This window comes from Poecilia reticulata, linkage group LG9, assembly GCF_000633615.1.
Source record: "Poecilia reticulata strain Guanapo linkage group LG9, Guppy_female_1.0+MT, whole genome shotgun sequence".
Lineage (NCBI taxonomy): Eukaryota > Metazoa > Chordata > Actinopteri > Cyprinodontiformes > Poeciliidae > Poecilia > Poecilia reticulata.
The window spans coordinates 4,403,372-4,419,573 of NC_024339.1; the positions used below are offsets into that span (position 1 = coordinate 4,403,372).

Consider the following 16,202-nt stretch of genomic DNA (forward strand, 5'->3'; position numbering starts at 1 on the left):
GTTTCAGGAAACGCTTCATTTCGAAAAATATGTATAGAACACACAAATCCAACAACCGTGACTGGAAAGCGCCTTTTTTGTCTGTAGATACAAAAATAACAAATTACCATAAATCATGGGAAACAATTAATTGCACAGTTTCATCTCGTGAGTGGTAACAGGGTGTGAAATTACAGTGGCCTCCATACAGATGTGATGGGAAGACACATCTTTGTGTGGGTGAAGGAGCGTTTGATTTTAGCTTCATTTCAGCGCGCTGCTAGGCTGACGCTGCTGACGCCGTTCCTCCGCCATCTTCAACTTCCTATTGTTTGCCTCAGACGGAGAGGGGGCTGTATGCTGCGTGTGGGAGACCTGAGTTGGAGACGGATTTCTCATTGAACGGAAGATATAGCCCCTGTGCTCCTGGTCTCTCGGGTTCAGTCCAGACCTGTTGTATGTCATTGGAATAAAGCCCCCTCCGAGGACTCGACCACTGAACCCTGACGATGGACGACGAACAACCTAGAACCCTGTGAGTAACTGTGGCCCTGTCTATGTCCTGGAATGCTCAGGCTTCGTCTAGTTACTGCAAATGTTTCCACGTTGTTACAATTAGGAAGCTGTAAACCTTTGTCATTTCGCTGGCAATATATTTATACTTTATTATCTCACATCAGGTATGCCACACTGAAAGACTCAAAAATTCTAATTTTTCGGCGCACAAAATTAAGGTTTTATTTTCAAGTGTAAATAAACGGATCGGTAACTCACTTTAAATCGAAACTGAGTAGCTAGCTAGGCACTGCTGCAATTAGTTAAAGATGGGACACCATTTAATTTTAGTTATATAAAACATATCCGTGTTTGCATCCATTGTGGTGTAATAAGATGATATATAAGACGTGTGTGGACTGCAAGGAGATTTTAGAAAGTATAGTTTGAGCCACAACTTAACCCGAGGCCTGTTAGAACCGGTTAGCCAGATCTTTAGCCTAGCTAGCTGGCAGACGAGCCACGTCAACGCGCTCACAGACCTCACCGGACACCCCTGACTGCGGGGGTGACCGTTTCACCAGTCGCTTGTGGAAACATAAACTAATGTTTAGTTTAATAGCGCCATATTTTTGTTGTTTTTCTTTTTATATCAGAAATTGCGGTGTCTTTGGCTACCCCGGCGAACTAGCCTTTGTTTGCGTGCTACTTCCTGTTTGACTGGGACTCAGTTCGCCCATCTCTCTGTCTTTGCTTGTAGGTATGTAGGAAATCTGTCCAGGGATGTCACCGAGCCCCTCATTCTACAGGTCTTCCAACAGATAGGACCTTGTAAGAGCTGTAAAATGATCAATGATGTAAGTGACTTTTTCCCTCCGATGTGTTGAGATCTCCTGTTCAAAATGTTGCTCACATGATGCCCATAAAACATAAAATACTAGAGGTGCACTTGAGGCCGATTTCCGACTTTGACTTTTTGCAACTTTGATCTGCTGATACCGATTTTAGCCCATTCCGTTTCATTTAACACACCATTGTTTCCAACTCCTGATAAGTTAAAACTTTTAACAATTACATAATGCTTATTATGAAATAAATCATTGTTTTATACATGTACAAAAAGGTCTCTCTGTGTATCAAAACATAGACAAAACTTTCAGGCTATTACACACAGATACTACAACTATTACTGTTTTCAGCAATTCTGTAATGAGTCATTACTAGTATGTGGAGCAGAGGGAACAATCGCCCACAATGTGCTGGTGTTACACAGCTCTGCAGTTTGCTTTCATTTCATTTCTTACAGCCGTGGTTAGCCATGCTAACTGTAAACTTAATTCTCAGTGTGCATTTCCTATAGAGCTGGTGGACGCTCAACCGTGAGGTTTCCAAAACACTGGCAAGATCCTAAATGTTATTTGTTTTGTGACAAAGGACCGTTCCTTTCAAATTGATAAAATTGAGTATCAGTGTTGCAGTACACTTTTCCCTTTATCAGCTGGTATCTCCCTCCAATTTAAATAAATCACTGGCTTTGTTGCCATTACAAATGTTCGTGAAATTTATTGTCGGGGGGGAAGAGGGGGGAAACCACGATTTCGCAATTTCAGTGTTTCCGTTAAACAGTATACAGCAAAAAAAAAAAAAAAAACGGACTTCATCCTAACGCCAAAACTTTATATTGAGAAATGTGAGTTTGTTTTAAATTGCCATGTTTCCATTAAGCACATTTATTTTCCAAATGGCACAATTTTAAGGTCAATGGAAAAACAGCTACTGATACTGAAAATAATTAATCTCTCTCAGTAACAACTTCTACACTGAGAAGCATTGTCAGTGCAGCATAGATGTGTTGGTGTGGTGCATTTACCGCTTAGAAAAACAATAAGACTTTTTAAACATTCTGACAGGTTGATTGCTGTTCAGGGTCAAATTGGTCGTTTTCAGCAGTCGATTTCTTGGTGCATCTTTAGTATGAACTCATCACTGACACACCAGGCAGCTATGTGGTGGTGTGTTTCACACATAATTAAACTGTTAACTTATGATTAGTGTTATTTTACTATTGACAGACGGCTGGAAATGATCCATACTGCTTTGTGGAGTTCTATGATCACAGGCATGCTGCTGCCTCATTGGCGGCCATGAATGGAAGGAAAATATTGGGTAAGGTAAGCTATCGTATCTACAGGGTGAGTGGGGATGGGGAGTCGGGTCTGTGGGCTTTCCAAAACAGAAATGAAATCTAGATGAATCATACAGAACGTGTGAATCTGTTCTGTTTGTTTGAATTATGAGTGCTGCATCCAAACCTGTCAGGTTGGATCTGTCCAAAGTGAATTTGATGTAATTTGGTGTAATACGAGTTGTTAAGAACAGTGAAGTAGACAGTTAACATTTTATTCTGCAAAGAGCTTCATAAAGTTTCTAGGCGTGTTCAAATTGAATTGTTTTTCTCCACCTTTAATGTAAAGTCATTTATAATTTGTTTTTTTTATTTAAACACGCCCTGCCTTGTGCTCTCTGCTGTCTGCAGGAGGTCAAAGTCAACTGGGCCACAACACCATCCAGCCAGAAAAAAGACACAAGTAGTAAGTACTACAAAAAAAAGAAATGTTGTGACCAGATTATTTGGTATTTCTGTTGTTCTGCGGAGAAACTTGATATGTGTGGAAGCCAGAAGGACTAATGTGTAAACCGTTTTGCTCTTCCAGATCACTTTCATGTCTTTGTCGGAGACCTCAGTCCAGAAATAACAACAGAAGATGTCAAAGCTGCCTTCGCCCCTTTTGGCAGGATATCGTAAGTTTGGAGCCTGAAATTGATTGTGGGTTTTATAGAAATGGACTTTAAATGAGGGACAGACTACTCTAATGCCAGAAAGCAGCACAGCATTGTTTCCTTCCAGGCTGATATAACCTACTTGTATTTGAGATTCAAACAAAAAAACAACAACAACAAAAAAAAAAACACAAAATTCTGAATTAAAAAAAAAATTTAAACCCAGGGAGAGTCCAAATTACACATATGTTTAAACAGTATGTATAATTTGAATATATTCAAATACACCTGTTGCAATAAATCAGTATATTGCAATTTCGTTCATGGACTAAAAAGAGTTTATTTCTTAAATAAATAGTATAAAAACATATAAAAAATGTTTTTAAACATTTTTAATATGTTCAAAAAAATTAAAACCAATAGAGACTTGGTAATCTACTTAATTTCTGGTTTTGGTTGTTTGTGGTTTTTATTTCTGTTTTCTTTATTGTATTTGGTTATTTAATTTTTTTTTTTAAAATGGTGTTAAATGTTCAAAAAAATCAAAGTTTATTGATCTTTGAGAGGGCAAACCTTTGTTATACCATTATTACATCACTTAAAAAGGGTATCAAAACAACAATATTATTGTTCATCACTATCATTTTTGGGATTTGTAGTCATGACAGGCCTTAAATCAAATTTACACATCCACCCTCACAAATACTCGAATAAATGTTGGTCAGCTGATTACTCCTTGAGCACTTATCTTTATATATTTGATCACTCTTGGTAGAGTTGGGGGGATTTCATATAAATTGGTTGGGTTTGTGATAAATCTTGTACCTTTGGAAAGCCAGTTTATTCCACCTGTAACTGGCGTCACACTTGTAAGGAAAATGAGTTTGGTATGTGGCTTGTTCCCATTAAAAAAACTTAAATCCATCTTGCCATCGACAAATGTCTTATAACGTAGGCATGTGATGGTGTAGATTAGTGTCTGCCTAACTGGACAAACAAGGTCGGTCATCAGTAGAGGCAGTCTCAGTGCTGATATACAGGAATGAGATTTTGCAGCCAGTGCCAATCGTTTATCTCCACTCTCGGGGACCAAAGTGACCCTCAGAGGGAGTTTTATCAGAGATTATCTCCATAATTTGGAATGACCTTAACACCATCAAGAATCTCTGCTCATGTCAGAGCTTCCGCCTTCCAGATCAGCCTTTTCCCATTCAGCTCCTTCAGACTAGCCAGCAAAAATGAGCAAATATCTGGAGGACTGGAAATCTTCTGACGGCAATATTTCTCAGTGAAACGCTGGTAAAAACATTGTTAGAGTTAATAGAGGAGCCATGTTGCTCTTTCTGAAGGCGGAGCTTCAGAAAGAGCAGAAGCTTCTTAAAGAGACAGTTAAAATAGGAAGTAAAGTTTCTTTTAGGTTGTATTTGATGTATACAGCATTTTTATAACTAATGAAGGTAACATGTTGCATGGTTACTTGTGGTACTGTAATGTATAATTTTCCACATAATGTATGCGTTATGTCAGTGTTTCTCAACCCTGTTCCTCACCTCCCCCCTGTCCTGCATGTTTTAGGTGTTTCCCTTCTGTCACACAACTAAATTGTATCTCTGGGTGATTAACAGGCTTCTCCAGTACTTGATGGTCATGCAATCATTTGAATCAGCTGTTCTGGAATAGAGGCACATCTAAAACATGCAGTGCAGGGGGGCGGTGAGGACCAGGGTTGAGAAACACTGTGTTATGTGAAGAAAACACACAACACTGGCCCTTTAAACTTCAATCTAATCCAGCAAATAAAACCCAACAGGAATCGGGAGCAGGTTGAGCTGTGGAGGTTTGCAACCGGTGCAGTCCTCATTCTCTGCTGCTCCACCCACTAATGCTTCTCCATTTGGTGAAAATGAGCTTTTATTGCCAAGAAGCATTGTTACAACAAAGAAGTAATGTTCCACATACAGTTTTGTCGTTTTTTGTGTGTGTAACAGTGGTGTGAAGTGCCTGCTCCAGGTTTATTTAGGGGTTTGTGTTCTTTGTCAACAGGGATGCTCGCGTCGTGAAAGATATGGCTACAGGGAAATCTAAAGGCTACGGCTTTGTGTCTTTCTTCAATAAATGGGTAAGAAATCACTATTGTGTTATTACCACCGTAGATTGTCTGTGTTGTTGTTGAACTAATAAAATGTACCAGAGCAAAGCGGTAATACAAAACTTTGTGGTAAGCAGGGTTAGGTCTGTCGCAATAAATCAATTAAATCGTATGATAAATTAAAACGAGATCAGTTTCCATATGCATAATTTATAGTTTTTCTCTCTTTCTTACAAAAATTGGTTGGTTAAAGTTCTCAGTCTGGTGCTTTGGTCTCAAGTAGTTTTTTATTTTTTTTCTGAAGGACAATTTTGTTTGGAAGCTTCATAATTCGTTTTATTTGTTGTTTCTGTTTATTTTGGATATTTAGAATGTCTTCCGGTTCTAGTGTTAAATGCTAATTAGAATTTAAAATTTATTGCCTATAAGAGCCTCCAATCATCCCCTGTGTCTGGCCTTAAATTTCATTCAATCTGGTACCAAAAAGTCTTAAATATGACTTTCTGAAACTTGCACGAACCCTGGGTTTGTGTTGGTTGCAGCTAGGCCTGTCGCGATAAACGATAAATCAATTAATCGAACGATAAATTAAACCTATTGACCTCATTTTAATTATCGGCTTTATCGTCTCTTTCGGCCTTTTTTCTTTCTCTTGATGACACTGAATGAAAAAAGCTAAACTCGGGTGCTCTCCACTGACCCTCCCTTCCTATTTCCTTAGTGTAATGTCCAGTGCACACAACACGAGTTGTGAGTTGTTTGCCGATTGTCGGCCCATTTTCAAAACCAGAGAGACACATTAGCCGACAGAAATCCTAGGTAAACAGTTTGATCGGGTTCGTCGTGCCGTGTGGTGTCCAGCCACATGGGCACAAAATAATGGCTACAAGTCCAGTTAACACATTTTAATATCAGGCATTAATCAATGCTGTATTAGAATCTACCTGTGATGCATGTGGCTAGAGTCAGCGTAAAGTTCTGACTGAATGAAAAATCATTATAACCTATTTATGTCACGTTAACGAAGAACAGCTGAAAACTTACCGGGTTYATCAACTGAGGTAGCAATTTGGCTCCAACTTCTCCCCTTGTCATTTCTATATTCTTTGCACGAAATGTTGAATAAACATTAATGATACCACAAGTACGTTTTTTGTTAATCGAGACAGAGAATCCATTTTATTTTTGTTTTTGGTTGTTTTATTTAGTTTATCAGTTGCGTTGCGTTGTGTTGCGTGTTATTTTGAAAATAAAGGGCATCTATCAGGAAATCGCATGTATTAGTCATTTCCATTAAATCAGTGTCAAAAGATCTTGAAACAATATTATCGTTTATCGCAATAATTTTTTAGACAATAAATCGTTCAGCAAAATTTGTTATCGTAACCTGATTGTTCGTTCCTTCCAGGATGCAGAGAATGCCATTCAGCACATGGGGGGTCAGTGGTTGGGGGGCAGACAGATACGGACCAACTGGGCCACAAGAAAGCCCCCTGCTCCCAAGGCCACCTATGAGAGTTAGTGCATGTTGTCATTCCGTTTCGGATCACCTGCTGTGTTGAACCGACGGATTATCAGTAATGTGTGACATTCAACCCACCAGATAACTCCAAGCACCTCTCCTTTGATGACGTCTTGAGCCAGTCCAGCCCCAGTAACTGCACCGTGTATTGTGGTGGGGTCAGCACAGGACTCACAGGTGGGCAAACACCACAGTTTGTCACTGCAGTTCTTTCTTTTTAGTAGCAATTTACACTGTGAGTAAAGTTGTAGATGTAATCTCTGTAGTTTACACTTTTCAGTTTGTTCTTGTTCACGTTTTTGAAGACTCATCAGATTGAGATTTTTGAAGAGTTTGTAAATTGACTCTGGTCAAAATGAAACTCTTCTACGCACTAACATCTCTTATTATATGACGATAAGTTATATATTTGTGGTGCATCACAATTCAGATGAGCCATTGAGAAGTTTTTCAGAATGATGTAGAGCGTTCTGTCGATCAGCTGTGATCATAACATAAAATTCTGTAACTTTATCCTGATCCTTAAAATGCAGAAGGACATGTAAAGTCCAAAGAGGTATTTAAAAAGACTTTTTGAATATGGATATTTAAGTTACTTTGTTTAGGAGAGTCTAGATGAGGTTTAGGGTCACTAAAGGAAAAAGGAATATTTTCTCAGAATTACCACTTTTAATGTCAGAATTTTTTTTTCTTTTACCAGAGGTCTTATGTTTTTTAATAAGGGGCCTTTTTCAGTGTCTTATGAGACAATTGTAGAAAAACGGTGTCTTTAGTAAGAGGCCTTTTCAAATTTGTTGTAACACAACAAATTTGATATTTGAGATATTTCCTTCCTACAGCCTTCACCATGTACAATCATTCTTTGAACAATCTTGAATGAATGAGTTGAAACATTTAATTTCCCTTTTGAATTTGAACTCCTTTGTTTGGGGAAACCAATTTATTCTGGTTGTTAAATTAGCTGCAATCCCCGGTAAAAACTAGTTAAATCAAATTCATTATTAAAAAAATAAAATCGGCTCATCCTGACAAAATGCTGTTAAAAACAAGAATATTAAAATAAACCAGGAAAACTACAAGTTAAACAAATTTGCTGTCAGCCTGATGAAATGACATCACTAACATTTTTGGGAGCATCTAAAAGCTAAAACAATTTTCACCAATGAATACGGTTTATCTAGACCCCTGTTGGTTATCATTTCATGACCCTTTGGCCCCCAGATCCGAGTCCTTAATGCTCCTTTCTGCTTCGTTTCCAGAGCAACTGATGAGACAGACCTTCTCCCCATTCGGACAGATCATGGAAGTCAGAGTTTTTCCAGATAAAGGCTATTCATTTGTGAGGTATGTGGAGTTAAACCGTTTCATAATCGTACCAGACGGGTTTTATACGATACTTTATTACAGCTTTTTCAAATGAGAACTGGAACAGGTTTTTCAGGTCTCTACTGCAACTTGGACCGATTAGTTGTATACAAAGCAGTGTCTCTGTTCTGACTGAGAGCCTTTGGCCTTTCTGATCTCTGTGACTTCTTGATTGTTTTTTGTCTTTAGTGAATAAACATTTATCCAAACAGCTTTTCCACGATTCATTTGTCCAACTGTTTTGTGTTTAGGTTCAACTCCCACGAATCAGCGGCCCATGCCATCGTCTCCGTCAATGGTTCTTCAATTGAGGGCCACATAGTGAAGTGCTACTGGGGTAAAGAGACGCCAGACATGATGAACTCCATGCAGCAGGTGTCGATGCCCCAGGTAAGGCTGCTGCAGAAGAGCAGCGTCTGTTAGTGGATAAGTTGTTTGCAGCCACAGTATGGACTGACTGTCTAAATTTACCTTGTTCCTTGGCGTAGGCAGTAATTATTGTGGTCAATGTCTGTGTAATCAGTCAGTGTATGTGATGTTGGACGCAAGCTAGTATTTACAGTAACAGGACTAGCAAGCATGAGCAGTTCTGTTATGGGGTTAAACTGGCTCTGGTTTTATCCGCTCCATATTTTCCTGTCAGTTTATCTTTTTGCCCAATTTGATATCGGCATACAAGTTCAGCAATTTTATATTTATACAAACAGATATTTTTCCTGCAGGTTTAAAAAAGCTGAACAAAAAAAAAAACAAAAAACACCATTCACAATTTGCAGGACACTGTAATATCCACATTACACCAGGAGGTGGCAGTATCGGCATTAATATAAAAAATTCAATCGTTTAATTCCGAAGGTTCTTCACAGCAATTGTAGTTCGACTTTGCTTGTTTCTCGTTACCTTCTTCAGTTTACATTGGAAATTTAACAGAAACGGTGGAAAAGAAAATGTGAAAAAAAAAAGACGAAAAAAAAATATCATGGCTTCATTGTTGTTTTTCAGCACCAAAGGCTTTAGCTCCCTCCACAGTTTCTCTCAGGCTCAAGTCAAGTCTCTGGTTGTATAAAATTTAAAGCGCCAGTACCATGTAAAATATACTTTTTTTCAGCTTAATCTCATGTTAGGATATTCCTTTATCAAAAACATACCTATAGAGTGTTGCCTTGATTATGTCATGCATGTTTGAGAAATCCTTGAACCTCCCATGGCAACCATTCAGCTCTCGTACTTGGTTCCTTCACACTAGCCTGCAGCAATTGGCAAACACGTGGTGGAACTGCACATCAGCTGAGATTATATGAGCTATTTCTCAGCTCAACGCTGGTAAAAACATTGATAAAAGGTTAATAGAGGAGCCATGATGTGATGACTTCCTGAAGGCAGAGTTTCAAAAAGCAAGAGATTCTTAGAGACATGCGCCCTATTTCAAGGCATTAAATTATGAAGTCAAATTTCTTTTAAGTCATATTTTATATACATTTAGAATCATAACAACTGTAGGTAACATAGTTGCTTGAGTGTTCTATAAAATGACAGCATGTGGCAGGAAAATGCATAATACTGCTCCTTTAGCGTAAATCCAGTCGGACATGTTGAAACAAAAGATTGCTCTAAACCTAAATCTGCTACATGTGTCAATTCAGCATTTAAATCACTTGGATTGACTTTGTTTTGTTGTTGGGTGTAATTCTGAATCAAACTGCATTTGAATTGGGTTAAAKAAGACAACTTTCGTTTGAACTAGACAGGATATAAATTGTCCTGTAAAATGGCTTGAGATGCTYGTTATAAATTACAGCTACATATTATTCTTGAATTCTCACTGGCTATGAAGTGAACATGTGTTTCAGTTGTAATAGAAAACCCTTACAGGGCTCAAATTTAGAGGTTTTAATTGTTTTTTCTTAAGTAACAAAATATAAACAGAAATGTACAGAATATCTCTGCATCCTTAAAGGGGAAGTGTTATGCAAATTTCACATTTTGCACATTTTTGCACTTCCATGTGTTTCTACTTCTCCTAAAACATCCCAACTGCTTACAAAAAACCCCGCCAGCTTTTGGCAACAAGTTAATGTTGTTTGGTGCCATTTCATAAGCCTCCAGGATGTAACATCACAAATCAGTAGACACTGCCCCTCCCCTAGCAACAACCCCGTCATCTAGCAACCCTGGCTGAGCTCCAGCATGTTTGGTCAACTGGTTTTACCTGCTGTATGAGCAAGAAACTTGCTCTTCAGAAACTGCATGCTTGTTGGTTGTGCAGGAGACACTACTTCTGTGTTTTTCAGATTTTTTTTTKGGTGGGTTATTGAAGCTAAATGTAATTCACTGCCAACATACCATTGCTAACTAGCTGGCTGTTTTTGTGTGTCCCAAGGATAAGTGCAAATGTATTTCCAGGTATCTGGACAAAGTTTGTACATTTCAGTGGTGGTATACATCTTAATGTCTATGCATTATTGCCCCAAAAAGATCTCAAACTTGTGAAGTGTGTGGATGTTTTGAGTGCTGCAGGAATCCGTATTAAAGACGTCCTTGTCCGCTTTTAACCCCTGAAGCAGAACAAGATCGGCTTCGCTGCAGCCCAGCCCTACAACCAGTGGGGCCAGTGGTACGGCAACGGGCCCCAGATCAGCCAGTACGTCCCCAATGGGTGGCAGGTCCCCACCTACGGCGTCTACGGCCAGGCCTGGAACCAGCAGGGCTTTAAGTAAGTAGCACGGTGGGCAGCGGGGGCTGCTCTTCACCGCCTTCTCCTACTTCAGCAACCACAGGACTTCACCTTCAAGCAAGAACCAGCTCTGGCCACAAGAGAGAGCAGTATCACTCGACACCTCCTATGCTCCCTCTTGACTTCCCTTCTTCACCTTTTTTTTTTAGAAGATTAAGAAACGAGCACACACCTCGACCCCCGTCTGAACTGAGATCTAACCCGCCTCAACACGTCCGTGTTGTAGCCCTGCTCCCTGTGTACAGCTCATCACTTTCTGTTTCAACAAGTTTATTTCAAAAATGTTTCAGTTCCAGTTTTGTCCTCCCCACTCGTCCTCACGACTAAATTCTAAAAAAAAAGCAGCTTAAAAATAGAAATGAAAAATGATTTATCATGCAACTTGACGAGAGTTTAAAAATATTTCTTGTTAGTCAGGTCTGTCCTTTAAAGCTGTTGTTGATGTTTATGTCCATTCATACCATTCATTTCTTTATTTCATTGCTCTGTTTTGTTTTTCCCTGACTTGGTCTGAATATGMATGTCATGGAGTTTTGTGTTTTTAGATGTCCTATGTGCAGTGCCATGTGCACTCGACAATAATAAAGGAGAAGCTGAAAGTCTAAGCTTGTATTAATTGATCCCACTCGAAGGTGAATAGAAATATTTAAGTTCCTGTGAAAATCTGTTTCCACTTGAAACTTGAAGGTAAAAATCTCTTGAATGCTTAATAATGGCTTTACTTTCTGGTTGATGGGATTTAATCTGATCTCGTTTGAGTGAGGCACGCCAGCTGAAGACTTCATGATGTGAAAAGAGGCCATGTTTGTCAGGGCGGCGGAGATGGGATGGATTATTTAGTTTGGCGTCTTAAAGCTGTAGTTTGTAACTTCTGTAAAAATATTTATTAAAACTGTCAATACGTTGTGACAGTACAATATGAAACGGATAATCTGAAAAGAAATGATCTCCTCCATCTCCTCCCAGAGCTATAAATGCACCTGACCAAAACCAACCAATCAGAGCAAGGAGGTGGGTCTTGGCGCTGTAAATCACTTAATGTATCCACTGCTGAATGTGCTAATGGCGGACAAACAGCTGTAAGAAAACAATTTATCCACTGTCATGCTACACGGAAAGTGATTAACAGCGCTAAGACCCGCCTCCTGGCTCTGATTGGTAATAGTTGGTACTGGGAAAAGGTAGAGCTTTATATATATATATATATTTTTTTTTTTTTTTTTTTTTAAAGATCTCATACCGTACTGTCACGACATGGCAACAGTTTTAAAAACAAATCTATTTCTTATAAAGGTTACATTCTACAGCTTTAAGCCTGTTTGCTTTTCGTCTGCTTGTCCATCCATACAATAAAACCTTCTCTTTCTGTACTTCCGTTTAATTTTGTTACAAGCTTCTTCTTTTATTTTATTAATCCAGCCTTCCTCATCTTCACCTTCCTGTCTCTAGCCTGTTTAAATTCCAGTAACTCTTGTGCACCAGCGTCCTTTTAGCTCCCTTTCGCCTCGTCTCTTCTAACCTGCTGGCATTTTGTCTTTCTCTGCCTCTCTCTCTCTCTGTTCCTCTTCTTTTGCAGTCACTTACCGGCCAGTGCTGGGTGGACTGGCATGAGCGCCATCAGTAACGGTGGGGTAATGGAGCCCACACAGGGATTGAATGGGAGTATGCTAGCCAACCAGCCCGGTATGGGAGCCACAGGATACCCCACGCACTGATAGGTGGGCAGGGCGGGAGGTTTGTCAGCGATTCGGCCCGTTTGATTGGCTGCACGGCGCTCTGTGTGTGGGCGGGGGATGTTTAGACTCCGCCTTCCCGGTTTGCGGCAGGACTTAAAGACTCTTAACGGGATGTGGAACCTAACGGGGGAAGGTCGACATCTGTGAAATGTAAATGATTCTCATTGGGGGGACGGGGCGGGGGAGGGGAGGGGTAATGGGAGCCAGGGAGCGCCCACTAGTGGTGGGGAAAGACTGGCCAGGGCTCTTACCTTTTTATGTTAACTGTAAATGAGTACAAAAATGTAAAGAAAAAACTTTTGAAATGGTTTTCTTTTGTTGTTCCCGATCCCCCCGCACCCCAGGGTTTTACAAATTAATCCATTTTCACATCTTTTCTTTGACGGCAACTAAAAGGTGGATTTAAAAAAAAAAAAAAAATTCTTCTTGCGTTGGAATCCACCCACTCTAATTTGTGAACTGAGTTATTTGAGATTTTTTTTTTTTAATTATTGGATAAAAATCAATTGCAGGGATTGTTACCACTGCTGTTTCTCCGTAAGGGCAGGTAAATATTGCACAGTTCCCCCCCCCTCGTAGTCAGCAGACACATTTACTTTCAAGGAGTGTTTCCTTTCTGCATTCCTATTCTCTTCCTCCTATTTTTTTCTGAGGGCCTCAAATCCTTCTCACCATGTGTAAATAACCATCTGTTGATTCATTTGGAAACAATGTATGTATAAAAAAAAAAGGAAAAAAAAACAATTGCTACTGTTGACTGTGGGTGCTTTGCTTTCAGTTCGGTTTTGATAATTCAACAGTTAACGGCAACATTGTACGTAGCAGAGTGGCGCTATTTAAACGTGACACTGAACACAATTCTTCCTGGCAGGGATAAGACGGCATTGCCATGCAGTGCATACTTAAATCTAACAGAGTTCAAATGTTAAGAGGTGAATATGTATGTTCGAAGCTGATTTTTTTTTTTTTTTTTTTAATCTATTGAAACGCCAGTATTTTATATTGAAACTGAGTGGATTCAACCTTTACTCTCGCTCATTTTGCCAGAGAATTGGGGAGGCCTACATCGTAACTGTTGCCTTACGGAGCTGGTTTCTTTTAGCTGACAAAACACTTTTTAATTAGGCAGTGCCTACAGACATTTTCAAGCCCTATATATATATATTTTTGGTTTTGTTTAGAAAGTTGTTCAGCCCTGATAACTGTTGACTCTGCTACTGTAATCAATGTTTTCTCTTTTTTTTTTTCTTTGCTTTGTCCAATTAAAATGCTAATGCACACATATCACATGTTTGCTTTGGTTTTTTGCTCCAAGAGAATGATTATCCTTGAACAAAAATCAATTTGCACCTATTTTCCTATTTTATTTATTCTCCACTTTTCCACCTTGTTAACTGGATGAACAGATAAGCGGACCATTGCCGTTCAAAATTCAAAACGGAAATCTCAAAAGCATTTGGAACTTTAAATTGCTTCATTTCTCCAAACCAAACTTGGTTGGGATTTTCTGTGACAGACCAACACAAGCTGATTCAGAAATGAACAATGAAAAGCAAGTGATAATTTACAAATAAAAGCCAAAAGTCGAGTGCATATGTATCCAACTTTCTTGACTTTGTAGAGCAACTTTTATTTTTTTCTCCATTAACAGCCAAAATATCTTTTTGGGTAATGTTTATACCCCTTCTTTATTTTAGTTTTTTTTTTTTGGCAAAATGGCTTAAGCTCAGCCATATTGGATGGGGTTAGTCTGTAAAATGGTACAGTTTTTTTATTTTTTACAAGTGCTAGTTGTATTTCTAGCCCCTAAAAATACCAGTTGCCTTCAGAAATCACTTGATTAGTAAGAATAAAAGAACGTAGGACTGCAACCAACCAAGACAAGTCTGTCCGCCTAAATAGAGAGTTTCAGTCGGTAGGAACCATTTCACAAGCCACTGTGTTCAGGTGGGGTTTGTGTTCAGTCAACGTTTTAACGGGTTCATTTGTTGTACCAAAAGTAACAAACACTCCAAGATGAGCTGTACTTTATTTATTCCTACTATAAATTACAATTTAGTTTAAGAGATTACAAAGTCCAAAAGCGTGGATGTTCGTTGTTGTTATGGAAAACAGTTTGTACTTTTCCAATAAAGTTACGTTTTTCTTTAGAATCTGTAATAAGTGCTGACAGTATGAGCACTTAGACATGACATTAAAAAAAAATCTCTTTACCCAACTTTAAAAACTGCCATATTTTATTTTATTTAAATAAAGTTATTGTGAAAATCGTGCATTTCATGTTTAATCAACTGAGTTCTTCTCAAACATAACCCGTGTTCATGCTTATTTCTCTTTTACTATGCACATTAGAGATGTGCTGATCAGGTTGTTTCCTGCAGATTCCGATCACCCATGAGGGCCGATACCGATCACCGATACCGATCACATAATTCTTTTTTTAATCATAAGCACTACCGGTTACATTATGTGGAAAAAGGAACCATGAATTCACCTTAATTTAGACAAAAACGTTTTAATAACTTTTTCCAAGAAAAAAACAAAACAGGCATTGTGCAAATTGTACTGCTATCTGTAATACTACCTTTAACAGACTGAAAACATATGAAGGCTCTGAAGAGGCTAAATAATGCAAAGAGTCAAAATAAAACCTCTCAACATTGCCAAAAAATTCAAGTATAAAACTTAACATTCAAAGGCAAATATTACCACCTGTAGCGTAGCAGCGGTCCAACAGCGAGATCAGAACCAGCGTCTTACATCGCAGCTCGAAGACTGAAATAATTTTGCGGGTTATTTGTTTAGCTTTCTGACCGTCATGCTAATCCGGGTGAGTGTTTGTAGCTGTGCGCTGCTTTACCTGCTATCTGATCGTCTTTTTTTTTTACTGCAGTGAGCCTCGATGTAGCCAAACTCCGTCAAGTATGGCATTGTTTTTATGCCATATTAGATTCGTCGTGTTGATGCATTTTGACGTCCTTCAATTTTCCGCCGCAACACGCAAACTTCCCCATTCACTCAGTGCCTTATAGGATTTGTTGCTGCGCGTTTGCGCAGTGTGAAGGAAAGAGGAGACCAGCTGCACAGGCAGGATGCAAAATGAGAAGCAGGTGATCAGTTTGTGTGATCGGCAACAAGAGACCGTGATCGGCGATCACCATTCATACACTTGTTCACGGAAATCGGCCGATTATGATCGGTGGCCGATCGATCGGCACACCTCTGCATATATTTGGACAATTTTTTAAAATTAATATTTTGTTTGTTTTCACAGCATGCCTGATGAGAAAAAGCAGTCTACATGCTTGTGCACTAGATGGCGCCATCAGTCTACATTTACAAGCACCCGAGGAGTCCCACAGATCAGCAGCTTCTGCTTTAGGCAGCAGAGACGTGAATATGTGAGCTCATCCAAACAGAAACCCAAAACTATTTCATGTCATGCTTTTACACACACACACACACACACACACACACACACACACACACACACACACACAC

General features: G+C 39.1%; 1 protein-coding gene across 2 annotated transcripts; it reads left to right on the top strand.

Annotated features, from left to right (window-relative positions):
* The first annotated feature begins 255 nt into the window (after window positions 1–255).
* On the top strand, window positions 256–13,985 carry LOC103469773 (nucleolysin TIA-1). 2 transcript variants are annotated; one of them, XM_008417689.2, is made up of 12 exons: window positions 256–514; window positions 1,235–1,331; window positions 2,547–2,645; window positions 3,011–3,065; window positions 3,189–3,276; window positions 5,299–5,374; window positions 6,753–6,861; window positions 6,948–7,043; window positions 8,126–8,210; window positions 8,483–8,621; window positions 10,796–10,944; window positions 12,542–13,985. In XM_008417689.2, exons 1-12 carry the CDS (start codon window positions 489–491, stop codon window positions 12,678–12,680), a joined length of 1,158 nt encoding a protein of 385 aa, XP_008415911.1. In that variant the 5' UTR covers window positions 256–488; the 3' UTR covers window positions 12,681–13,985. The 2 variants fall into 2 exon arrangements, with proteins under 2 accessions (XP_008415911.1, XP_008415910.1); XM_008417688.2 differs by having other exon boundaries at window positions 258–514; window positions 10,793–10,944.
* The last annotated feature ends 2,217 nt before the right edge of the window (window positions 13,986–16,202 follow it).

Bases quoted from the DNA above. Each gene is read 5' to 3' on its own strand.
- LOC103469773 (XM_008417688.2), top strand. From the start codon at position 489: ATGGACGACGAACAACCTAGAACCCT. The intron at 8,211-8,482 runs GTATGTGGAGTT...TTTTGTGTTTAG, and splicing joins AAAGGCTATTCATTTGTGAG to GTTCAACTCCCACGAATCAG. The intron at 10,945-12,541 runs GTAAGTAGCACG...CTTCTTTTGCAG, and splicing joins TGGAACCAGCAGGGCTTTAA to TCACTTACCGGCCAGTGCTG.